This window comes from Zeugodacus cucurbitae, chromosome 2, assembly GCF_028554725.1.
Source record: "Zeugodacus cucurbitae isolate PBARC_wt_2022May chromosome 2, idZeuCucr1.2, whole genome shotgun sequence".
Classification (NCBI taxonomy): domain Eukaryota; kingdom Metazoa; phylum Arthropoda; class Insecta; order Diptera; family Tephritidae; genus Zeugodacus; species Zeugodacus cucurbitae.
In genome coordinates, this window is record NC_071667.1 from 59,631,808 (window position 1) to 59,658,093 (window position 26,286).

Consider the following 26,286-nt stretch of genomic DNA (forward strand, 5'->3'; position numbering starts at 1 on the left):
CCCAATATGTGCCACACGTTCCTTTGATCTCTGGCTTACGCATTCAACTTCATTTTAGTACATTTTATACTTTTTTAATATCTTTTTAGACGTCATTGGATTCATCGTCTTAGGTGCTCTGTGCTCTATATAGTTATAGATGCATTTTTTTTTCATTTTAGTTTATTTTGTACTTTTTTAATGTTTTCGGACATCAATGGTTTCAACGTCTTCGGTGCTCTACGCTCTACATAGTAATACATACAATTTAGTAATCTCGCAAATTACATGAATTTCTATCGGTCCCATCCATATTTATCACTACCTTAGCTATATTATTTTTATACCATTTTCCGTTGCTCCCTAGTTGATAACCTTAAATTTGACATATTTCACGGACGACACTCAATTTAAATTAGCAAGTATTGCAGCAATTCCATTTCCACTTGTGCGAATGATACATATTGATCAAGCGCCTGTTTGTTGTCACCGGGATTTAGATGAAACAATTTTCGGTAAATAATTCGAAATTTATTTATTAAAAGAAAATTTGCTGTCCTTTTTTGATGTGCAACAACTGGAAAATGCCGCATTTACTTATACATTTTTTTTTGTGGCAAACTCCAAATGATAATAGAAAATTTCAATTTCACGCACGCCACACAACTTTCTCCACATCCTGGACAGTTGAAAGTTTGGCGAACATTTTGCGGTGACCAGCCAACTTAAACAAATTAAAAGCAATGAGCCAACCAACCGGCAACAAACCCAAACAAGAACAATATTAATGCTCTAAGATGTTGATAAGTCTATTTGCTGAATTTATTTGTATTTCTCCTTTTATTTATGCCAGCTACTACTACTTCCTCCGCTACGCTTACAACAACAGCCGGCACGTTGCTGGTGATTTGTGATATTAGACGCAATTAGTTAGTTAGTTGGCAATGTGGCATGGTCACATAGATACGAGTACGCTTAGCGTGATAGATATGTACATGGAAGTGTACTCACATACAGACACTCAAATATACCAGGACATTTGTAGCAAACCACAACACCCGCGCTGCCCCCTCGTCACCCAACAACCACAAAGAAGCATAATTGGTGTAGCTGCTGTGGAAACCAACAAAACGTAATAGAATTGCGAAAAGTCATGGCAGCAGCAGCGACGGTGATGGCGGCAATGGCGGCAGCAAAGAAAAGCACTTAACACCAAAGCGCACAGAAGCGCGTGTTCTTCGGGAGTTCCATATTTACTTATATACAACTATCAGTCTTCCTGGTAGCCTAGTAAACAACTGCTTCTGTTAATGCTTTTCATTTACATATATACATTATGTAAGTGGTGAAATCTGAACCGATGATGAGTGGGTGTGTGTGTGTGGGAGCGCTGATAACGCAGCCTGGATCAGCATATTGTGTGCCAAGATGTGATTAAATGCATATATACAAATGTGAAGTCTTTATAAAGCGTGCTTTTTAGGCGTGACTCATTATACCTCGTAAGAGTAAATGTAAGAGTATCAAATACAATGCCCTATTTATGGTCAAGACCTAGGCACATAATCCACAGGACCATTTCTTAATATGATTCCGAGACCAAAAGTTCATCTAATGCAGTACGAGTCTAAGTGCAATCATTTAGCATTAAGACGATTGATATTGATGTGAGAACTCATCATTGTTTCGAAAAACTATGGTCCAATAAAGTCTACAACTTATAAACCACACCAGATAGTAACTTTTTTGGTTGCAATAAATCCCGGAGAGCCTTTTTAGCACTTTTCAAACAAGTTTTAAAAACAAATTGACATGACAATCTGTCAAAATATACTGAGCGTAAATGTCAAAAGCATTTGTTTACTTTGACAGCTCGTTTGACAGGTATTCCTTCAAATAATTATACTAGTGGGTCCGAAAAAAACACCCTTTATAGGTATATATATCTATGCACATACTTGTTTAGAAATTCCCACAAAATTAAATACAATTTAATGTAAACCAAAATGAAATTAAGAAAATAATAATCAAGACAATTAAATGGATGAAAAACAAACGAGAAGCAGAAAATAAGTGTGTAGGCAGAACAAAGTAGAATGTCTGCAATTAAGTTGTGGCAAATTTGTTTAATACGAATTGTGCTGGGAAATTTTGTATTAATGTTGCATTTGTGTTTTTGTTAAATCAATTCTTTTTTCTGCTTTTTGTGACCGCAAACTTTGTTGTTTCTAGTAAGCTCAGAGCTTTGTTGGCTGAAAAAGCTGTGAGACAATGCTTTTGTAGAGTTGGAAAAATACAGAAACAGACTCATGTGTGTGTCTCATAAAATTCTAATAATTAATTTTTTGACTTTTAGTCTACAAATAAATGTGTTAACACAAAACTATTAACATTTTGTTGAGCAGAAATGCTAAATTTTGCTCCCCTTTTAATTAGTTTCTTCAGTCTGGCGATTTTCTAGGATTACAATAAACAGTTGCGCAACAAATTAGACTATTATACCATTCAAGCCAAGTTTTGTAGGAGAGTTTTGGAGTCAGTAATTAAAGCAATAGTTGTGAAATTAATTTGTTATCGAATTTAAAATACTACATTCACAATGACTTTTTAGTATTAGTTCACAATAGATTGTATCTAATACGCTAGGCAGACGGCAGAGTTAACTCGGATTAACTGCGCTTTTAATCAGTTCCAATTTTGTGGGTGACAGACGGCAGCAAAGCGAGTTATAAACTCCCATAACAGCTGATTGGCAATAATATTTCCATTTTGGTGAAATAAAATTGGATAGAAAGGAAATATTGCGGTTGTTAGCCAAAAGCCAAAATACAAAGTACAAAATCACTAATTATTAGAAAATATACATAAATAAGTTATTATTAAAACTTCCATTTTAGAAAAAATTAGCATGCGTATGTTTTTGTTTACATTTAATTGAAAAAAACAGCTGTCAGTATTGCATATTTTCATTCACAATAGATAAATAGCGGCCATGTTTAACAATGTTGCCAACGAAAATGCCACGAACTCCCACTAACTCTCTAAAATTTTGAGGATTAAATGGGAGTTAGCAAACGGAGTTAGCAAACTCTCGAATTAACCCCGATTAAAGCAGTTAACCCGAATTAACGACGCCGCCTGTCAGGGGTATAAGCTAGGGCTCTTCAAGAGAAATCGAACTCATTAGAAGTGTGTTACCAATAATTTTATGATTTTTATATAGCGCTGAGCTCTATTCTTAAAAGTTTGCCTTTCTTCTGGTAAATATTCAGAACGAAAGCTGGAAATGGGAGCCAACAATATAGCCTCTCTAATAGCCTTTTCACTCAGCTAAATTCATTGATCAATTAAAATTTTGATTGAGTAACCCTTTTTTTCCTTTTATACTGCCGGCTTACTCGATGACCGGTCAGCTGTTATACATTATTGTTTTTGCTTTTCATAAGAAGTTGGTAAGTTTCATCAGCGGATTGCTATTTTTAGCAGCGACATCTACCGTAGCTTTTTTTATCAAAAAAATTCAGCCAATCGCAGACAAATAACGTATGTATATCGTACGTCTTTGTCGCAGAGTTGCATTTGATTTTATATAATAATATAAATTTTAGTAAAATGATCTTAATAGGCGTTTTAATCGAGCAGAGGCGGGATAATTGATCAATTAGCCGCTGTCTAAAAACGCTAAAAGATAACTCCTCTTTGATAAGTCTTCGTATAAGTGACAATTTGATCAAAGTTTTAAGTTTGATTTTATAAAATGTACCTTTATGTGATAAGAAATCAAAACTGTTTATTGTAATTGTTATTCTTCGAAGACTCTTAAGTGTGATGAAATTAAAAATTAGATTATTAAGAGTTTTCTACGATTTTTATACAAACGGTGTTTGGAAACGTATGTTTTGTCTTACAAATATGAATATTCCCGAGGTTAAAGTATTTAATTAAATTAAAAAATAGAAACACTTAAATTAAAATTAAAAAAAAATAACAAAAAAAATTAAATTACAATTCAAATAACAAAAAAAAAATTATAGATTAATTAAAAATAAACAAGTAAGGAAGGGCTAAGTTCGGGTGCAACCGAACATTTTATACTCTCGCAATTTATATATTTAACTTTATTTATATTATATAGTACACAATTTGACCCACATATTCGTCATATATATTGTATAAAGTCCATTGAAAGTTGGAAACCATAATATTAGGTTAGAAGCACCGAGGTCCTCGTATTCGATACATGGGGCCTTAAAAACCTATGGTCCTATTTCGGCGATTTTTAGAATTGGGCTGCCACACTATTAACATAGTATTTGTGCAAAGTTCTGCACCGATATCTTCACTAGTACTTACTTTATATATTGTAAAGTAAACGATTCAGATTGTCTTCAAAGTTCTGGTATATAGGAAGTAGGCGTGGTTGTGAAGCGATTTGGCCTATTTTTACAACATATCATTGGGATGCAAGGAAACTATTACAAACCAAGTTTCATTGAAATCGGTCGAGTAGTTCCTGAGATATGGTTTTTGACCCATAAGTGGGCGACGCCACGCCCATTTTCCATTTTGTAAAAAAATCTGAGTGCAGCTTTCATCTGCCATTTCTTAAGTGAAATTTAGTGTTTCTGACGTTTTTCGTTAGTGAGTTAACCCACTTTTAGTAATTTTCAACCTAACTTTTGTATGGGAGGTGGGCGTGGTTATGATCTGATTTCTTTCGTTTTTGGACTGTATTAGGAAGTGGCTAAAAACAACGACGGCAGAAAGTTTGGTTTATATAGCTCTATTGGTTTGCGAGATATGTACAAAAATCTTAGTAGGGGGCGGGGCCACGCCCACTTCCCCAAAAAAATTACATCCAAATATGCCCCTTCATAGTGCGATCCTTCATACCAAATTTTATTTCCTTAGCTTTATTTATGGCTTAGTTATGGCACTTTAGTGTTTTCGGTTTTCGCCATTTTGTGGGCGTGGCAGTGGTCCGATTTTGCTCATTTTCGAAAGCAACCTTACTATGGTGCCAAGAAATAAGTATGCCAAGTTTCATGAAGATATCTTAATTTTTTCACTCTTCACCCTGATCACTTTGGTATATATAACCCTATATCTAACTCGTTTAGTTTTGGGTGTTACAAACAACCGTTATGTGAACAAAACTATAATACTCTCTTTAGCAACATTTGTTGCGAGAGTATAAAAAATGCAAAAAAGAAATAAAATAAATTTTTTTGAAAAGAATTTATTGCTTTGTTTGTGTTTTTGCTTGATTCCTTGCTTAAAAAAATTCTAAATTCTACTACACGCTACTAATGCAGCAAAATGTATACTTCATTATACAATTACTAATGAGTAATTGTCATGGTAACATACACATTAATTGGCGTAAAATGTCACATTTCCGTTCCCTACGTCACAGACTTTGAATCAACAACAAAAAATATCTAAATTCAATGCCATGAAACAGCGTAAACAACTTGTTTTTCTTTAATTAGATGTGGTTGATATATGTGTTGATTAAAATTTATTTTATTACACAACTAAATATGCTGATGAATACATATATCTATATAATAAGTTACCGATTCGTTGGTTAAAATTCCGTCATACATTCATAAACTTCAAAATACAAGTGTTTATTTTGACAGCTTCTGCTCCAGGAAACGTTTAAAATTACACTATACATTGGCATATAACATAACTTGCTACTATTTTTTTTTAATTCTCTTGTAGTAATTTCCTCCGATATAGCACTATATGTATATGACCATAAGGCAACAACATTTCTATGGGATCCGATTGCTGAAGTTTCAATGCAAGTACTATACTGTTGTAAAAATGAAGAAATATGTACTCCCAAAACCGGAAAAACCAAATCGAAGCACTAATGCAATAAATTTCCAGTAAAAGGTTATTTTTATGCTTTACTTTAAATAAAATAATATTAAGGTAAGCAAATGCATTTAAAAGGGTATACTTAGTTGAGAGAAGAGTGTTATAGAGTGAGTAGGTTAGTTGGCCGCGGAGCACTTCAGTTGATTTTCATTACTGCACAAGCAAAACTACCGTTTTTAAGCTTATCAATGTGCCCACATGTCAATACAAAAACATCAAAAAATGCAAATAAATATGTCCGCTCTTCTCAGCCAGCAATCGCTGTCTTCCGCATTTCAAAGGTAAAAAAATGTCTAAAATGTTTCTACCTTTCAGAACTTATGCAAAAATCTTTGTGATTTTTTAAGGACTTTATCCAAGAAATTACAAATTTTTATTTGTGAAAAGTTCTTTCCTTTGCCTTTTTACGCCTTAACAAGTTGGCCTTTGGCACAATTCTAGCACAAGCATGGCGAGCACACTGAGGCGTATACGTAATCCTTGGTGCTTTAGAGTGCTTGCGAGTGCAAATGCTGCTGACTTTTCATGGATTTTGTGCGGCTAAAGACATATGCGAGTATATTATTTTAAGTCGTTTACTAACACATGAATACATATAAAAGTGTGTGCATATTTGTTTATGTATATTTGTAGGTGGTATGACAAATAGTAGCTTGGAGAGCATACATATGTGGGCACATGTGTATATATGTAATTTTCAGTATATGTGTTGTATGTAAGTATGTATAAGTGTGTTATTACTTTGAGTCGGTTGCGGAAAATATTTTCGCTATAAATTATTTAAGGCTGTCAGCAACAGTCCTGAGCGCTACAGGTGAAGAAGTCTTTGCCGAACATAAATAGACTTGCTTATGTTTACATGTTGAATGATGGAAGTTATTAAATTTTTCACTTGATTAATGTGTGTGTGTGGGCACTCTTTTGTACTTACAGGCAGATTTTTAAAATGCAATAATATTTCAAACAAATCACTTTGAGTGTAAGCAAAAAGTAATTTATGAAAGGAATAATGTTTGCTTTTTCGACCGGTTCAATGATTTAACGAGGCTATGTAAAATATAGTTGTGTATAAGCTCTAGGATGGATTTATTGAGAACAATTTAAAAAAATAAAAATTAAGGAGTAAAACTGTTAATATTTTTAAATTGCACAGAGTAATACGACAGAGAACATTCTCTAAATAATTTTCAGGAATTCTACGGGGTTGACCGAGTTTTTGGCCGAATAACATCCGGGTCCATTCCGGTGAAGTAGACCAGATTGTCATGGGAATGACAAAGGTGACGCTTAGTGCTATAGAGACAACCATGGTTCATGACATTTTTCCCTTCCTAATATCCTAATTAAGAATCTACGAAACATATATAATTAGAGAGACTGTCAACACTGAAATGAACTCCAGGGACGAAATAATACTTCATCTTGCACTTGATTCAAATTTAATAACTATTTATAAATTCTACATTTATCAAGTCGTGATATATATAGAGAAGTAGGCGGGAGAACTAGAGTTCGAACCCTCAATCGATCCACTCAGCAAGTATTGACCATCCTCTCAGCGTATTTAGGTATAAAGAAACTTTGTATGAAATCCAAAGTACACCGAGTAAACCTGAGAATATCGGAAAAACATCTCACAGGTACATATGTATAAACAACTGTCCAACCATTACAATTCATACCAGAAGAAGTCAACTCTGAGTCTGATGGATGTTGAAGGTGTGGTTGAGGTCCAGGTCTGCTCTTAAGCCACATATTAAAAAAATTACAATATTTTTCCATATTTTATGAGGATATCATCAAGCTTAGTAAGAGCTTCAGAAGCTTTCAGTATATTTAGAAATCTTTCTTCATAAAAGTGTTTTCAAAATTTCACAGATCATTAGAATACGCTAAAATTGCAATTTCTTCAGCTGATAACCTACAAATACCCACTAAAATTTAAGGAACATTATCTTTAAAGGGTTAAGGGTAGTCAGGATTTTAAAAAATTTAAATTTTATTCGACAAATAACAAAGAGCGCACGAGCACTATGATACGCTAGTGTGAAATTTTAAATGCGTTTTTCTCAAAACTATTTTTTTTGAACTGATGACAACTGTAACTCGAAAACCGCTCAGTAGATTTTAATGAAATTTCCACAGCTTTTACAATACATAATTATCCTGTGCCGGATTGAGGCTTTTTCTTTTTTTTTAATTTCGATTTTTTAAGACCAATTAACTGTCGATTTTTTCCCGAGAATCTAGAAAAAAAATTCCTGAGGCCGCTATTTTTTTAGAACTGGGTCAACACAAACAGCTATAACTTTGGAAATTACAACTTTTTTTTAAATTTTCCTGACATCAAGTCAAGACATTGTGTAATAATGCCATATTATTACTTTTGTAAAATAACATGATTTAATAGCAAAAAGAAATTAAGGAACATTTTGTCTCTCACTACACCTAACCCCTTAAAGGAATTACTCAAACATTAGTATATTAAAGTATTTGAATTTTCGAAGAATGAGAGCAAGTTGTCTTATAATTTTTGAATGTATATAAAAGTATAATGAAATCAGTGTGATTCTTTACTCAATACAAACTCAATTAAACCATTTTCTTTTACCCAATTTTGTTGCTTTTTAACTCATAAAAGTGCTGCAATTTTTTTCTACAATTTTCCTAAGTGAAAGTGGACGAATTGAATCTTTTTTTTTTAAATCATCTAAATGCAATTTATTTACTTTCATTTTATAACCGTAAATCAGAGAACCGTAAAGTAAAATGCGACGTGATGTAAATCGATTCGTGTGATATAAGTCAATAAATACGCACACATAATAAAAAGGTATCTAATCACTTAACGGTAAAAGGCATTAAAGGTAACTCTGAAAAACCCACACATTGCCAGGTATTTATAAATAAAAGGAAAACGAAACCCCAACAACTGCACAACACACGCACACTATAATTAGCAACTTCTTATGCGTGTTTTAGTTTCTCCTGTGCTTTATTTGGCCTTAATACTTGTGCATGCGACCCACCGCGCCTACACGGTACGGTGAAAAGGTCAGGCACGTGTCCTTAGCTCTATTCAATGTTTTCATATGCCTTTATGCATTAGCTGTCCCATTGTCCTTTTGCCGTATTTCTTTCAAATCATATTTCCTTAATGATAACCAGTAAAAGTGAAATTTATCGGTAGCAAGTCATTTAGTAGCGAATTTCGGTTCTTTTGTTCGAAATCAAATTTGAAAATGTAAAAAAATAAAATATGCGATACAATGGCGATGATTCGTATTTGATAAGCAAATTGGCAAACAGTAAATTAAGATTTTTATTTTAAGGTTTCCACTTATTTTATATAAATGAGGAAAATGTATTTATTTATATGTGATTACATCCTGTTCGCGGGGATTTGATGCAAAGAAGGAGTAGTGGCAGTACCGTCTTCATTTTAGATAGGTCCCTACTATATAATGAAAGTTATATTTATAGAAATTATCTATTAATTGGTGAAACCTAGCTCCATTGTTGACCGATTGGATTATTTTTTTTAATCTCACAGAACAATTCTCATATACAATCCGAGTTCTTTAACTTTTCTATCTATAAATAGTCTAAACAAGTAAGAAAGGGCTAAGTTCAGATGTAACCGACCATTTTAACCGCAATTTATTTATTTAATATAATTAAGATAACACATAATTTGACCCACATATTCGTAATATATATGGTATAAATTCCATTGAAAGTCGGAAACCATAATATTAGGTATATGGGAGTTAGGTGTAGGTTATGACCCGATTTCACCAATTTTTGGCACGGAGACATATTATTCAAAGAAAGATATTCCCTCTGATTTTCTTCAAATTATCTGAGAGACTTACCTATATTTTCGATAAAAAAAATTTTTAGAAGCAGTGAGGTCCTCATGTTCGATACATGGGGCCTTGAAAACTTATGGTCCGATTTCGGCGAATGTTTTGATATCTTCACTAGTGCTAATTTATATCTTGTAAAGTAAACGATTCAGATTGACTTCAAAGTTCTGGTATATGGGAAGTAGACGTGGTCGTGAACCGATTTGGCCAATTTTCCCAACACATCATTGGGATGCAAGGAAAATATTACAAACCGAATTTAGTTGAAATTGGTCGATGTGGTTTTTGACCCATAAGTGTCGGGGCCACACCTATTTAATAATTTGGATACCAATTTGAGTGCAGCCCTTCTGTACCATATTTATAATGAAATTTAAGATTTCTGGTGGTTTTCCTTGCTGAATTAAGGCATTTTTAGTAGTTTTCAACATAACCTTTGTATGGGAGGTGGGAGTGGTTATAATCCGATTTCCTCTATTTTTGGACTGCATAAGGACTGGAAGTCCCTGAAAGACTCTAGAGAGTTTCGTTGTTCTAGCCTTAGTAGTTTACGAGATATGTACACAAAACTTAGTAGGGGGCGGGGCCACACTCTCTATCCAAAAAAAAAAATTGTTGCGAGAGTAAAAAAATAACTATCCATTTTAAGGAGTATACTATAGTTCTTGAAAGAACTACGTTTTTCAACATGAAATGAAAACGTCGTATAGGTAATTCGAGATATTTATGAGAATGTTTACATTATTCAATCAGTCATAGAAGCATTAAGTTTAAGTAGAAAATAGCTTAATTATCTACAAAATGGGCGCAAACTAAAAAAAAAACATTTTTAATTAGCTGACAGTTCTGTCTGAGTTGGCTGCTATTCAGAGACCACTTGAATTTGGTTGCGATTTCGAATTTATGTTCGAATATCTATTTCAAATTAATGATATCTATATTTTATAACCACAAATTACATAAACAAATTTAATTATGAGAAATATACAGTCTTTTTGAATGGTTTGTGGTCCCCCAATACAAATTAAAGATATGCCAGTACTTGAATCTACACATATTATGCACACTTATTTGTTCATGTAATTGAAAACCATTATAATCCCATGCAACAACATAATTCTAGTTGTCTTTGTATACGTGTTTATATTAATACTAATTTATTTATTTATTTTTTGCTCTTGGTTCACTCACCTGTTGTTTTGCTCGTTGTCAATAAGCCATTTTCGCACAGGATCAACAGATATTTAATTAGTAGTTGAACTAAGATGCTGTGTTGTAGCAAACACATTGCCAACGAAGTAATTGATATCGCCCACGTCGTTGATTGCGTCGTTAATAACTTATAGAAATGTTAAGCGCGCCGTTGGGGCGGGTGCCAATGCGGCCACAGCCTCCAGTGTTGACAAAAGATGTTATTATTGCTATGGATATAACTATGTATGTGTAATAGCTGTTGTTATTGTATATGGATATATGTAGGTATCAATGTAGGCGTTGTCCTTTCAGGCTGCTTACTTACTTTTCAAGGATATTCAACCAAATTTTGTTGCATATATGTATGTACTATTTGTAACTTGCACGAAGTTCCAAAATTTCTTTTTTTTATTTTATTTTATCGGAATTATTTCGTTTTTCATTATATTTCTTGACCACATTGTACACTTTTTTTGTACACACGCACTTGTTTTCCTTTTCTTTTTGTGTTTCTTTCTCTTTCTCTTTCTATTTATTTATTTTTTGCTTTTTCGACTTTCATGCACATTCATATTGATTAATTGCTGTTTCTTAATATTGATTTACTTGTACGCGCTCAAATTATGCAAAAACAAAAATGTTTACTTTTGGTTCAACAACCAAACTCAGTAAATAAATCAAAATAAACTTTTTTCATTTTGCAGCAGCTGCAAGGAATTCGAGCTAAAATAAATAAATATTTCTATATATGAGTCTTTTGATTAAAAAAAAATATTTTATTCATGAACTTTTTGTTAGCAAAAATTTGTATTTAAACGGTACTATGATTTTTGAATATTTTTTTTTAGTTCCATCATGAAATCTGTTAAGCTTACAATGATGAATCCATGCCCTCTACCCAGAAACATATGGGTATATCAACATCTCCATCCATAATTATTTCCTAAACTCAGGCTCTAAGGCTGCTCTCAAATATCCAATCACCGGTCCTATCCTAAACACCTTCAAACTACCAAAGCAACTATCAATTACAAATGAACGTTACACTCAAAACTAAATTAGCTCACACAGTAATAGTCGAGATTCGGGGTGATCGCAATATACATATATGGAAACGAAAGAGGGGGGAAATCTAAAATCTAACTAAGGTTATAGAACCCCCGATAAATTCCTGCCTCTGCTTGCCAGGAACAATCAATAGAAAATTGAACTGATTTCGAAAAAACATTCCGCATAGAATTCACAGGAAAAAGTGCGATCGGGTAGAACTAGAAAATATAAATGAAGTATTCGAGAACAAAATAGTAATGGTCATTTCTTCTGTAATTATCATATATTAAAAGATTGCTGGACTAAATATTTAAATATTTTCATAAGCTTTTGAGATATTTCGAGGATGAAAAAATATTCTAGAGACTCTTACCTTAACTTGACTTTATATCGGATCTGATCGGAACTGACCTGCACTGGCCTGATTTCGCGGCTTCCAAACCTGAATAAGGGATTTCTTGGCGTTTAATTGCATACAAATATCAAGAATATTTATTATTTGGAAGACAAAAAGCTTCATTATGTCTTAAAAACTGAGATAATAGTTTTTCAAATAATATAATCCATAACTGAACCTATTGTTGTGTGTTAGTCAAACGAATTAAAATACGAATTTGAGTAAAATAAGATAATAGCAATGTGTGAGATTTCTAAAAAAAAATTATTCCACAAAATTCCTCTCTATCTGTAGAATACCACACGTTCCCAGTGAAAACTAAATTTCAAGAGTGGGCGTTTCTTTAAAATCTAAAAACAGAATCTTTACTACCCACATACACATATGTACGTATTTGGAAAAAACTTCTCTAAAATTTCCAAGAATCGAACAAAGCCTTCTGGCTTATTTGTTGTTAAAGCCAAAGCAATATTTTCCGCTGAATTATTTCCACAAGGTAACCTTCACCTCACATAGAACTAGATACATGCATGCATCTATAAACATATATACCTACATATATATGTACATCCGAATATTGAAACCATATACTGTCAATGAAATGTGAGCGCAAATAAAATGCTTCCTTTATTCACCTTCAGTCACATAAATAATCAGTCAATGGCACATGCATACATACATGTACATATGTATGCAGGTGAAAGTTGAAGATTTATGACAACATAAATATTAGCCATCATCTTCAATACACTCGAGTTCTCATCTACTCACACAAACAAAAACTTAATACACACATTTAGTGTCAGCGTTGAGCGAGGGAAATTTGATGAACCCTTATATTAATAAAAGAAAACGAAGGATATGTCATACGTTGTCAAGCTATTTGTCTTAATCTAAAGTATATTTGCATATTTTAGGAACTTTCACTTGACCCAAGAGTAAAGAACTTTGGTCTGCAAAAATAAGATTTTGAAGGATGCCTTAAAGTCGGCAAGTCCTAAGCGTGCAAAGTGAACGTTGCTTTGTCCTTTTTGTTGTTCAGATTTTAAACTTAAACCAAAGATGCTTGGAAAAAGTTCAAAGTTTAAACATATATTATATAATATTGTATTAGCAAAGTTTAAGAACATTGTTACGATATTGCAGAGATTTTTCAAAAAGGAAAAACGGTATAGCCTATGTTTGCTAAAAGGTCGGGTCGAAAGAAGACACTGTTAAAATGTAATAGAGGTACTATATTTTTGTACACCTTGTCACACTTATTATTTTTTAACTGGCAATAATGAATCTTATTAAACGATAATAATATAAATAACAGGATATAGTTACTAAAAAATCCAAAATAGGGATGGAAAACCCAAATTTTCTTCTTAATTCAATGGTTCGGTCAAGCTCAGAAGTTATTAGGGGTTAAAAATACTGGCTAAATGTTTATATATTTTATATGGTTGTGAATGTGGTTAAGCGATCTTCCTCTTGGTATCCGTACTTATTTAATTTCAGTATAAATATTCAGAAAAAAACATTTATATGAAAAATTATAGATCTTTCGAATATAAGTGTAATATACCAAATTTTCCAAAAATACTGGTACATTTTTTGAAATACAAAATTTTTTAATTTTATTACAATTAGTTTCCGACTGTTTTTGACCGTAAAACCTCGATTTTTCACTTTGTGTTGAATTATTCGAGAATTCGGCTCAAAAAGTGACATTTTCAGTTGAGAATAATTTTGGGATGCAGACAGATCTCTACAAATATTTTGTTGAGTTAATGTTTACACAAATGTCCAAGATCAATATAAAACGATTTAATCGATTTAATTGACCTGTACTTGACCCTAGAGACATCTATTGGAAAACGGCGGAAGCAAAGTTGTAGACCTAATAGATTTTTGCAACAGATACTAGTACAGTCAATAGTTATAATTTACTGAAATCGTCATAGATGTTTTGACTCTTTCATATCAATTTATTGAAATCTCTTTTATTGTATATAATCCTAAAAGCATAGTAAAAAGAAATTTCTTCTGTTCACGAATGCTCTTAAATTAGGGGTTATGGGTTCCTTTTTTTGGACACATCATGGGAGATGAGATGCCAACGGTTGAGTTTTCGGAATTTGTAAATAAAAAATTTCACAAATTTCATTGATATGCTGAACTGTTTAAATGAAATATATGATTGTATTATTACTTATTAAAAGAATTGTAAAAATACCATTGTTTTTAGCCTCTGAAGCCCATATAACCCCTTAAGCACAACTCACAGTTTTACAAGATATTAGACAACAAAGTGAAATGGAAAATTTAAAAATGGGGCACGCGGCAGAGAAGAGTTCTGGATTTACAGGCATTTCGAAAAACTTAAATTTAAAGGTGATCATTTTAGATACTTGTTATGATATTGCGAAGCTTGTTTCACGCTGAATGGCTGCTCCAATTTGAGTGGAGTGACGGACTTCTTAATGATTAAATAGATATTGGAAAAATAGTTTATAATTTATGGTTTCGAAGAAAAGTGTCGATAGAACAGTTTCTTATAAGATGTGTTAGATGTGGCTTTGATAACAGGACATCGTATTTTGGTATATTATCAGCGAAAAACGTCATTGTTAAATTGTTTAAAACGTATACAAAATTCAATTCCAGACCAAAAAATTAATTTAGATTCAAATTCATTTGATCACTGCTAAATTTGTGATCGCAGCTGTACGATCTCCAATAGGTCTCTATAATTTTTGACAGTGTGTAGATAACACTCATTAGTTATAGTAAGGTTCGTAAGAGCCAACAACAATGCTGGTAGTGCTCCTGTTGGTCTCCACAAAATGCTCGTAGCTTCTTACTTCCTTTTTAGCTGCTACGTGCGTTCTCAACTTCAACTGCTGTCTTTTTAGTTATTTTCATTTTGTTTTTTAACGCTGCCACTATTTTGCCTGAAATATTACAGTGCTTTTTCTGCTATTTATATAAGCGTATGCATTTCTGTATATATATATAAACATATTTATATTTATATAGTATTTGTGCAAGCGCTGCTGTTTCGCCTGCGTGCGGCGTATGGCGCTCATCGAATACCAGGATACACAAGCTCAGCAAAACTCGAAAGCGTTCTGCGTGCGCCAATGTATTGGTGTGTTTTACGCTTTTTTGGCAATTTCATTTTGCTTTTGGCATTCTGTACGTCGTCTTGCCGACTCTTGTGGTGTACCAAGGTTTCGACTGTTATTTTTTCCAACTACTCTCCTCTCGATATATGTATGTACATACATATGTATATTTTTGAGTTTTTATTTTATTTATTTTTTCTTTGCATGTTGTTCTGCTGAAATTTGCTTGCAAATAATTTTCGTTTTTGTGTTTTTTTTTTCGTTTTTGCATTCTGCCATGTGCGTCGATTGCACTCAGCGTCGCTGCTGTTGACTGCTGTTGCTGCTGCTTCATCGGTTTTCGTTCTTTACTCGCGGCTTTTGTGAGCTTTTTAGTTTCGCATACGAAAAAGTATCAAAAATGAAGTGAAAAAATTACCAAGCACAACAAAACGTAAACAAAAGCAAAAAGTAATTATAGGTAAAAAAAACTGTGAAAATAAATTGCAACAAAAAAAAAAGACAAATTGAAATTTATGCAAAATAAATAAATAAAGCGGGAGCGCGCTGGAGTACACGCTGAGGCGCAAGCACGGAAAAAAGTGTGCATTTTTTATTGTTCAGTGTAGTTGTGGTTGCTGTTGCTTATATTTTGCCATTGTTGTTACTTTGGCGCTCTTCGAAATTTCTTAAACTCTGTTAATTTTTTGAATGCTTCTTCTTCTTTCTCAATTGTTGTTGTTGCTTTTGCAATTTGTATGCAATGCGGCATTCATTTGCTGCTATTTCGGTTGGTGTTTTTGGTGTCCCTACATACTCTTACATACATACATACATATGTATGTAGTCTAACGTCTTTGGCTGCTACTTGATTTTGTATATATATACATACTATTATACACATACAAGCACATCGTATGCATATGTATTTTGTTGTTTACTTCTACCTTTAGTGTCGCTATTTTGTGTCGGTTTCCGCTTTGTTTTTGTTTATTTCATTTTCGTTGTTTTTTTATAATTTTGCGCTCATATTCGTATCACCGCGTTCAATTCTTGATTTTCGAATATTTCCAGTACGAAAATTTGGTGTTTATGTTTACTTGTTTCTTCCCACTTTTATTTGGTTGCTTTATTGCCTCTTTCTTATTTGAAAAATCGCCGCCAATTATGGATTATAAATTTGTTGTTGGTTCCGAGTGCTGAATTCCACGATTCCTTTACGATTCTTTACTGAAAATCGACTCTTCTAAGCATTTAACTAATTGTTCAACTTCCTTTGAGAACTTCTACACTGTTTATTAGATAAGAACAGATTACAGTTTTAGGATTATACTGCGACCTAAGGTCTATTATACCCTCTCCAATTATCACAGTATATCATCTAAGCTCGTCACGTTAAGAAGCCTTAACAGTGCAGTCATTAACGCAATACTATATTTTTGAGGATACAGAGCACCAATTAACTGATTCATTTTCTTCGCAATCGTCGTGTTGTCAAGGAGTAAGTGCTCAGGTGTCTCCGCTACTAGGTCACAGAATCGGCAATGATCCAACGATAGGATTTCTAGTTTGTGCAGGTGGCATCTTAGTCATCAGTGGCCAGTGTAACAGTGCCCTTAGTTGTAACAGCTTGTTTCTAGGGAGCGCATTTAATTGTTTTACTATTTTCAGATTGTATCCTCCAAGAAACAGTTTGGAGTGACGAAGTCCCTGTAAATGCAGCCAGCAGCGGTTCCTACTTGTCCATTCCTCTTCTTGTAGACGGTTTCTAAGGACACTTTTTATTACATCCAACTACATTGAAGTAGCCAGTCGAGCTCTGAAACACCCATTAATTTCTTTCACCCGGATTTCAATATCATTTTTGTAGTCTAATTCGTCTTTTGCTTCGAAATAGGACTCAGTCTCCTTTCAGCCAACATTCTCTTGAGATCTAAGAATAGAAAAAGGCGCTTGGAAGAAATGTTGGAAATATGTTGGATGCGTAAACAATTCGAAGCTTAATTCATGCAATTTCGCCATCGTCTATATTGATTTCGACGCGGTAAACCCCCAAATATTCATGTATAAGTCGACAAATGCGTTGCTTTGATAACTTTAGAGTGTCAACTATCACAATAAATTTCATTTCCGATCATCCAAAACTATTTTCTGAATTTCTTATTACTTCGTAACAGTTATCTGGCCGTACTTAGTGTAACCAAACGTCATCAAATTAGAAGAAGAAGAAACTACTGACACCTAATCATGAAATTCAACAAAATTATTCAACTCTGATACATCCACATCAAATTAGAAATTGGCATTTCGCAATAACACTTTTGCGATCTCTTATTTATGATCTTAAACTATCTCGGCAACATATCACCATGATTTATCATATCTCTTCGAGTGAAGTTTTTGAAGATCAAAATGAATTCCTAAATTTCCCAATTTCTATTTAAAATATAAATTATTTCAGGAAGTCAACTTAAGAGCATTGTTGCCAATCAATCAAAATCTCATCATAAGGTTTCATTGTTCTTTCTACTGCCTCATTACTATTTATATCATATTTATGTTCCCTATATTTAATTCCACTGTCAATCCGCTGTTACTATGTGTTACTTATTTGTTGTGCTGGTATTTGCTCCCTCATACCCAAAACTCTCCTGAATTAGTAATATTGTATAACGTTATATGTTTGTTATATGTTTGTAACGTTATATATTTGCATGTAATAATGCGATGACTGTATCGGTGACGTTTTCAATCTCACAACGCCACATTTCTACCGACAGTTTCAAACAAAATCGTGCTGAAGGCACTCCTTGCCGAAATAATCAAGTCGTTTAGGGTTTGAGGAGCTTTCTGACTACCAGCCGTAACGAAGAGGAGCAGCTTATGTATATCCTTATGTACTTCTGTATGTTTGTATGTACGTAAAACGTTGCTACGTAAGCGCGTCTTAAATATTATGTACATCGAAAATTTCGATTGAATTCCCGATTGTATACAAAAACAGTGAATAATTACTTTGTGATAGGTAGATATAGATTAATAAATATGTATGTATGTATGTATATTCAGGTATTTGTTGTTTCCATTACATTCCAATTGTTGGGCACTTTGCCACGCTCTTACTCAAAATGCTTAAATCGCAAATTTTTGACACACGCAACTCCTCCACAAAATTGACTGTGATTTTGTTTTGATTTAATTCTTTTTTTTATTTTCGATTTTGCTTTGTACTTTCATTTCGCACGCGTACATATTTCAAATCGCCAATTTTATTTACTTGTATATATGTATATTATGTATATTATATGTATAGTGCTTCAACTTCGTGCTTTTGAGCAGTTAACGTTTAGCGTTTCCTCTACTTTTTAACCGTGTTGCTGGCGTATTTCACTGTTATTGCGTTTTACTTTTCAGCACGCACATCCTTTTCGGTAAGCAGCGCTGTCACTGCGCTGTAAACAGCGACGTTGCCGGTAAAGCGGTGGTGGCGGCGGCGCAAACCTTTGCGTTTTTGGGGATAAGTTGATTTTTTACTGCTGACTTTTCGCCTAATTTTCGTCAGTATGTTTGTCAGTATAATATGTATGTTTATACTCTTTTTTTGGTATTATTCAAGGTTCTTTTTGTTATTTTAGCTGGAGCTGTCAAAATTATGTCATGTTTTGATCGACACTTTTACGCTTTTCGTTTATTGAATTAACGTTGACAAAGAAATTTACTGCTAAAATGATTATATAAATCTTAATAATTATCAGCATTTATTCTAAAGTGAGACCACGCCTATTTCTATACATTTTTAAATAGCTAACCATTTCATTATTATGTAAATATGTAAATACATATCAATCAATGTCTTACAAGCAACCGCGCCACCCACCCACTCAACACCGTTTTGCACGCGCTGTGACACAAACACGTTAGTACCGGCTTTTCAGCTGTGCCGCTGCCTGCTATTGCATACAATTCTTCATTTCCGCTTCACTAAAGTTGCATATCTACATATCTACATACATACATTGTTTGTGTACACATTCCTTTCTATCGCTTTTTCGCGGCATTATTTTCTACTTATGCATTTCATACTTTCCCTATTATGCTTTTTTGCATGCTTTTCCCCCCGCTTGTTGTTGTTGCTTTTGCAGTTAGTGCGAAGCAAATACAATAAATTGAACACAGTGAAGTCAACTGCGACGCCGCTGCAGCGTATGCAGCGCCAGCGACTGCAGCTGCGCGTTGACGAATATTGTATTCGTTTGTAATTTACTTTCCGTTTCTACGCGTACATACATATGTATGTATTTTCGCATTTTCTCTACATAATTTAGGCCTACCACAAATTGTATGCCCTCGAAATCTTTGATTATTCTCACAAATATCGAAATATGCCACTTACGATTACACAACAAATGAATGTGCAGCGATTTTCTTCATATTATTTTGCAACACACACACACACACACTTCAAAGACGCCACCAAATTGCTTTTATATTGCCATTGTTTGCCGTTGCGTTAACTGCGCTGGCTGCGCTGGTACGCCGGTAAATGCTTGAATTTTTTGCACTTTTTTATTGAACTTACAACTTCACTCTGTTGTTGTTTGTATTACCGCACTGCGTACAATTCACACGCTTTTGTTTACACACCGAAAACACCGTTTGATTAATAATATTAATAAGAATTTCGTTAAAACATTTCACCGGCCGGTTGGCTTTGCCATCGCACACACTCGCTGTTCTATTACCGAGTTGTCGCGCACACCTTCCGCTATAAATCGCTGTTACATCCGTACACGTTCTGAGCGTTTGTAGAACTGACTGCGGCTGAAAAGCTGAAGGCAGCACCACCAAACTTTACTGGCACATTCAAAGCGCTCGTTTTGTGAGCACCAGCAATTGTGCGCTCTCACTGCTCGCTGCCGTTAGCATTTGCTGTTGCTGCAACAATTGGGTGACGGGGCAAGGTAGCGCATAGCACAAGCTTGTGTTGGACTGGATTGTTGATGTTGATGTGTGTATTTGTTTATATTAGTGGAGCCGACAAAAAGCCGCTTCATCAAATATGTACGCATAGTACGTACAGTGGGTTGAGGGCGTTGGAAAACTACACAGATTTTATTTTTAAATATATCTACAAACTAAGTTCTGCTACAATGTATATTTTTAATATTTTGTATATATATGAACTCGACACACACCACCTTTTTGTCGATTTTAAAGCTGCTTTCGACAGCACGAAAAGGAGTTGCCTTTACGCCGCGATGTCTGAATTTGGTATCCCCGCAAAACTAATACGGCTGTGTAAATTGACGTTGAGCAACACCAAAAGCTCCGTCAAGATTGGGAAGGACCTCTCCGAGCCGTTCGATACCAAACGAGGTTTCAGACAAGGTGACTCACTATCGTGCGACTTCTTTAACCTGATGCTGGAAAAAATTATAAGAGCTGCAGAGCTAAACCGAGAAGGTACAATCTTCTACAAGAGTGTACAGCTCCTGGGGTACGCCGATGATATTGATATCATCGGAAGCAACAACCGCGCCGTTTGTTCTGCTTTTTCCCGCTTGGCTCCCACGTCACTGTTGACAGTCATAACTTCGAGGTCGTAGATAATTTCGTATACCTGGGAACCAGCATCAACAACACGAACAATGTCAGCCTCGAAATCCAGCGCAAAATAACTCTTGCCAACAGGTGGTACTTTGGACTGAGTAGGCAATTGAACAGTAAAGTCCTCTCTCGACGAACCAAAATCAAGCTCTACAAGTCGCTTATCATTCCCGTCCTGCTTTACGGTGCAGAAGCTTGGACGATGTCAACATCAGATGAGACGACACTAGGAGTTTTCGAGAGGAAAATTTTGCGTAAGATTTATGGTCCTCAGAACATTGGCAACGGCGAATACCGCAGACGATGGAACGATGAGCTGTACGAGTTATACGACGACATTGACATAGTTCAGCGAATAAAAAGACAGCGGCTACGCTGGCTAGGTCATGTTGTCCGAATGGACGAAAACACTCCAGCCCTGAAAGTGTTCGATGCAGTACCCGCCGGAGGAAGCCGAGGAAGGGGAAGGCCTCCACTCCATTGGAGGGACCAGGTGGAGAGCGACCTGGTTACACTTGGGATCTCCAACTGGCGCCGAACTGCGAAGGAGAGAGAGAGGTGGCGCACTGTCGTCGATTCGGCTATAACCGGCTAAACGGTTGCAACGCCAATCACACACATATATACGAACTAGTTCTTCAGTTTTTAAGATATCGTTTTGAAATTTTGCAGATGTTATTTTCTTCTTTTCTTTTCTTCAAGAAGCTGCTCACTTCCTCGGAACTGCCGATATCGGACCACTATATTATATAGCTGCCACACAAACTGAACGATCGGAATCAAGAGCTTGTATGGAAAACTTCCGCATTTTACTACATATCTTCACGAAATTTGGTGTGAGTTATTGTTCATAGAAATAATTTAATCTCCGAAAAAATTGTTCAGATCGGTTCACTAAAGCATATAGCTGCAATACAAACTGAACTTACGCATTTTACCACATATCTTCACGAAATTTGGTGCGAGTTATTGTTCATAGAAATAATTTAATCTCCGAAAAAATTGTTCAGATCGGTTCACTAAAGCATATAGCTGCCATACAAACCGAACGATCGGAATCAATGGCTTGTATGGAAAATTTTCGCATTAGGCATGGTATCTTGACGAAATTTGACATGGATTACTGCTTAAGATAATAATATAATCTCCGAAGAAATTGTTCAGATCGGTTAACTATATAAGCTTAATGTTTCTAGCAAACAACCCGGCTAAAAAGAATTTGTAAAATGTTTTCTTTTTTTTTACTTACTTTTTCTGACGTCTTTAGATTTGCTTAAACATACATATAGTTACTAAAAGAAATGCACCTGTGAAGGGTATATTAGCTTCGGTACAGCCAAAGTTAACGTTTTTTCTCGTTAGGATAGTCTTTGGCTTTTTCAGCGATTTCTCGCATGCTTGTAAAAGACGGCTCTTTAAGGTTATCTTTATTTTTGAATATTTATAAACGAAAAATGGCAAGCTCATAAAAACACGCCTCACCTTACCCTACACGCCACGATTGCTACAGATAAAGTAAGCTATGAATAGAGCTGAAATATTTATCGCATTTTAGGGGCAAGTACTGTTGTTGAACTTCTCCAACTCGAATCACCATAAACCGCAAAAAAAACTTTGAGTTGGAGAGACTTCCGAGTTACGGAGGTTAATTTGTATGAAATTTGACTTCTATTGCCAATGCAAGAGTTCGAGTTATGGAGAACTTCGAATTATAGATTTTCTAGTTATGGATGTTCAACTACATATCCTCATTATAAAAAATACAAATTTTGACTATTGGACTTTTGGACAACTGAAAATTTTAAAATATCCATTGAACATACGTCGTATTAGGTATTGTAGGCTTTCAAAAAGAGAAAATTTGTACGAAGAATGTCATTTAGGATCTCAACTAATCAAATAAAGATAAATTCTTTGTATTTGTAATTTATTGTTTGTTCCAGATATTCTCCAAGAAGATCAATGCAGCAACCGATCGCTTCAGGTATCTGTTGATCTCGTAATTTGATTTATAGAAACTAAAATGAAATCTTTATCGAAATCTTGCCAGAGTTGAGACGGTATTGGCCACTTTAAATCGTTATTTTGATTGATCAATGTTCGGATCGTTCATAATTTTTCTTTGAGTTGAATTTTTGTAAATAGTTAATATTTGGCGATTTTCGAAGACTACTGCCAATTTTCCGTACAATTTTGAATTGACCGTTCTATGGTGTATGTGTTAGATTTTTCAAAAAACATATATGGGTAAAACTAAACGTATACTCAAAATTATGGCCAGAAAAAAACAGAAAAAGAATTCGACATACACATAAAATGGCATTCGTAAACGAAGTTAGACAATCAACTCGTATATGGATGGCGCTTACATATTTGTTAGGTGCATCTCCTCCTTCTTATGTTGTGCGTCTCATAGTTATCCGACCTTCTTTGGGTAATAGGTAGACCAAATTTTAAATCGTCTCTCAACGGCTAAGTGAGGTACTGAAAATATTTTTTATATCAGAAGACCAGATGTTTGTCATTGCTTGCCGAGATGCGACTGCTTTTAGAAAAGTTTACCGTTGTTAGTCGGATCGGAGATTGAATTCAACTCTTTTGTATAGGCAGTACAACTCCTAATAGTGCCTAAAAGAGCGAATGTCATAAAAAGCTGATTTCCTGTAATGGAGACCATTTAACTTCCGGTTTAAATTTTTCTACAATTTACAAAAGTATAGGTTTCAAATTGTATGTGTAACAGAACAAATAAGCTGTAAATCTTATTATTCCTAGAATTGTTATTCTTTTCTACAATGAAACACCGTTTCGTCACACAGTGCAAACCATTATTACCTTGCCATTTTCCCTTACCCCGGACATGCACACTACTTTTATTATTGCCTTATCCACGGCTTTGTGCTCTCCACGCAACACATAATTCAATTTCGAGCGCTCAGCAATACACAAGTTCAAATACACACTTGCCTTCCGTATGCATGTGTCGGTAGCGTGAGAGTGTTGCGTGGCAAAAAAAAAAAAACAAAGAGAAGAGAAAAGCTATAAACGTGTAGCAAGAGGCAACGGTGGGGCGCCATTAATGCTGCAACGCATAGCAAGTGGCTGTTTACATTGCCGGTAGCTTACGACAGCGTGTAGATTTGGAGAGTGTGTGTGCGTCTGTAGTGCGCAACTCAATTGAGAGCGAAAAGCTATAATAGCCGAGTAGCTTCGAAGAGTGAGCACATATTTGGAGAATGCAAAGTTTCGTTGGAAGTTGGAGTCAAAGCAAAGGTTGTGATAAAAATTTGTATTATGTCATTGTAAGGTATGAATGAATACGAAAGTACATAAGAAGTTAAAATACGGGTAATAACAGAAACATAAGAGATATTATGGTTTCTGATTCTTTTTTGATAGATTTAAAGATATCTTTCTAATGAAAAAAAAAACATTTTTAATACAATATTTTCTTTACCCTTAGTATCCATCCAGCTTACTGTATATTGCTAAAAGCTCACAACTGGTTTTAAAAGCTCTCTTGTAAATAAGCTATGGTATAGTGTATTTAAATTATAAAAATAATGTTAAATTATAAAGAAGTAGTTTAGTATCATTGGACTAAAGTACAATAAATGCCGAGTCCAAAGGCTGTTGACAGCATAAAAATGTCTAGTGTACATGCCATATAAGCGAAATGCAAACCTGTGCGGTTTATTGTTACGATTATCACTTCCGTCAAACTTGTTTGACAAACATGTTTCATTTGACATTTTTTAGGCGCGAACTGGAACATTTGAATTTAATATATTCAAAAGGTCGTTTGTTCTATTTATAAAGGAGATTTAATATTATAGATAGTGATTTCAAGAAAGATGTCTCTGAGCTTCTAACCGCGGATGATTCAGTTTATACATTCAAAATAGCGTTTGTTGCGAAAGACTCGGGATAACATCTATACACCAGCTGAATCTTGGATTTCCGCTAACGAGGCTAAAACTCTATAACAATCGGCTGTTCGTTTCAAGACGAGTAAAGTCAATTGAAAGTTAGAAGAAAATCAAATTGTCACATCATTGTTGGACACTAACGACCTACGTTGTTGTTGTAAGGATTATCTAAACCTTGCTTGGAAGGATAATGCAAGTAAATTGTTCTCGAGGTCATCTAGCTGAAGCCGCTGGAAACGTGCTGTTACGACGAGCTACATTCTACATTTCCAAACTCTCTCAACCAGCAGAGGGAATTTTAGTTACCTACTACGCAGATGATTGCACGATAATGACTTCAGGCACTGGAATGGATGACATGTGTTCGAAAATGAACGACAACCTTCTTGAACTTGCTGGCTTCTTCTCTGCGAGGAGCCTGGCACTCGCACCCGCTGAATCCACGCCGACCCTTCTTACCAAATGGACGAAGGAGTACAGACTAAAACCTAACATTCACATCGATGGTATACCAAGACCGACTGTGAATAACACCAAGATTGTGGGTGTTACCTTTGACAGTCTGCACTCTTTCACTCACCACACGACCGAGATAATCACCGAAGTACAGAGCCGCAACTAGATCCTCAAGTCGCTAGCCGGTAGCATTTGGGGAAAGGACAAAGAAACGTTGCCGGCCACTTTCAAGGCTATCGGCCGGCCGATCGTCAGCTATGCAGCACCGGTATGGTCGCCTGAATGCAGCGGCACGCAATAGAGGAAGATACAGACGTACCAAAACACCGCACTCCGGACAGTCACAGCGAGACTCTTGAAGTCACCCGAAGCACATATATATAAAGAGGCCACTATGCTGCCTATTAAGGAATATTATAAACTACAGACACGCTTTAAACGTTATTCATAGTGGAGCCATTAACACCTTCCTTGCCTCCCTCCCAGTGAATGGGGCCCATGGAGTCAAACCACCACCCCTAGCAAACGAAGAGCTCGATTTGCCACGTAAAACCAGAGTGACCCATGCACAACTTCGTTCTGGATTTTGAAGCAGATTAAACTTCTACTTATCCAGACTGAACCCCGACCTACAGAATATATGTCCTGCATGCAAAGAGTCCCCGCATGACACTAATCACCTCTTCGTATGCCCAACTAACTCAGCATGTTTCCTGGGCCTCACGTTGGATGAGCTCGATGACAACTAGACTTGTGCTTTCCGTTCCAGCAGGGCTGGATAAACACTACAACAACAACGCGCTCGGACCATAGTGAGAGGG

At 35.0% G+C, this 26,286-nt stretch overlaps 1 protein-coding gene across 4 annotated transcripts in view; it reads right to left on the reverse strand.

Moving 5' to 3' along the window:
* The window catches only part of LOC105215870 (protogenin), a 150,227-nt gene extending 129,928 nt beyond the window's left edge, over nucleotides 1–20,299 (reverse strand). Inside the window, exons 1-3 of one of the 4 annotated variants that reach the window (XM_054228444.1) lie at nucleotides 19,867–20,299; nucleotides 11,260–11,657; nucleotides 10,932–11,161 (exon numbers count right to left, since the gene is read on the reverse strand). In XM_054228444.1, coding sequence (XP_054084419.1) covers nucleotides 10,932–11,028 — 97 coding nt within the window. In that variant the 5' untranslated portion in view covers nucleotides 11,029–11,161; nucleotides 11,260–11,657; nucleotides 19,867–20,299. Of the gene's footprint in view, nucleotides 1–10,931; nucleotides 11,658–19,866 lie in introns of all 4 variants that reach the window. The other 3 variants (XM_054228420.1, XM_054228400.1, XM_054228476.1) reach the window with 3 other exon arrangements.
* Nucleotides 20,300–26,286: the final 5,987 nt, after the last annotated feature.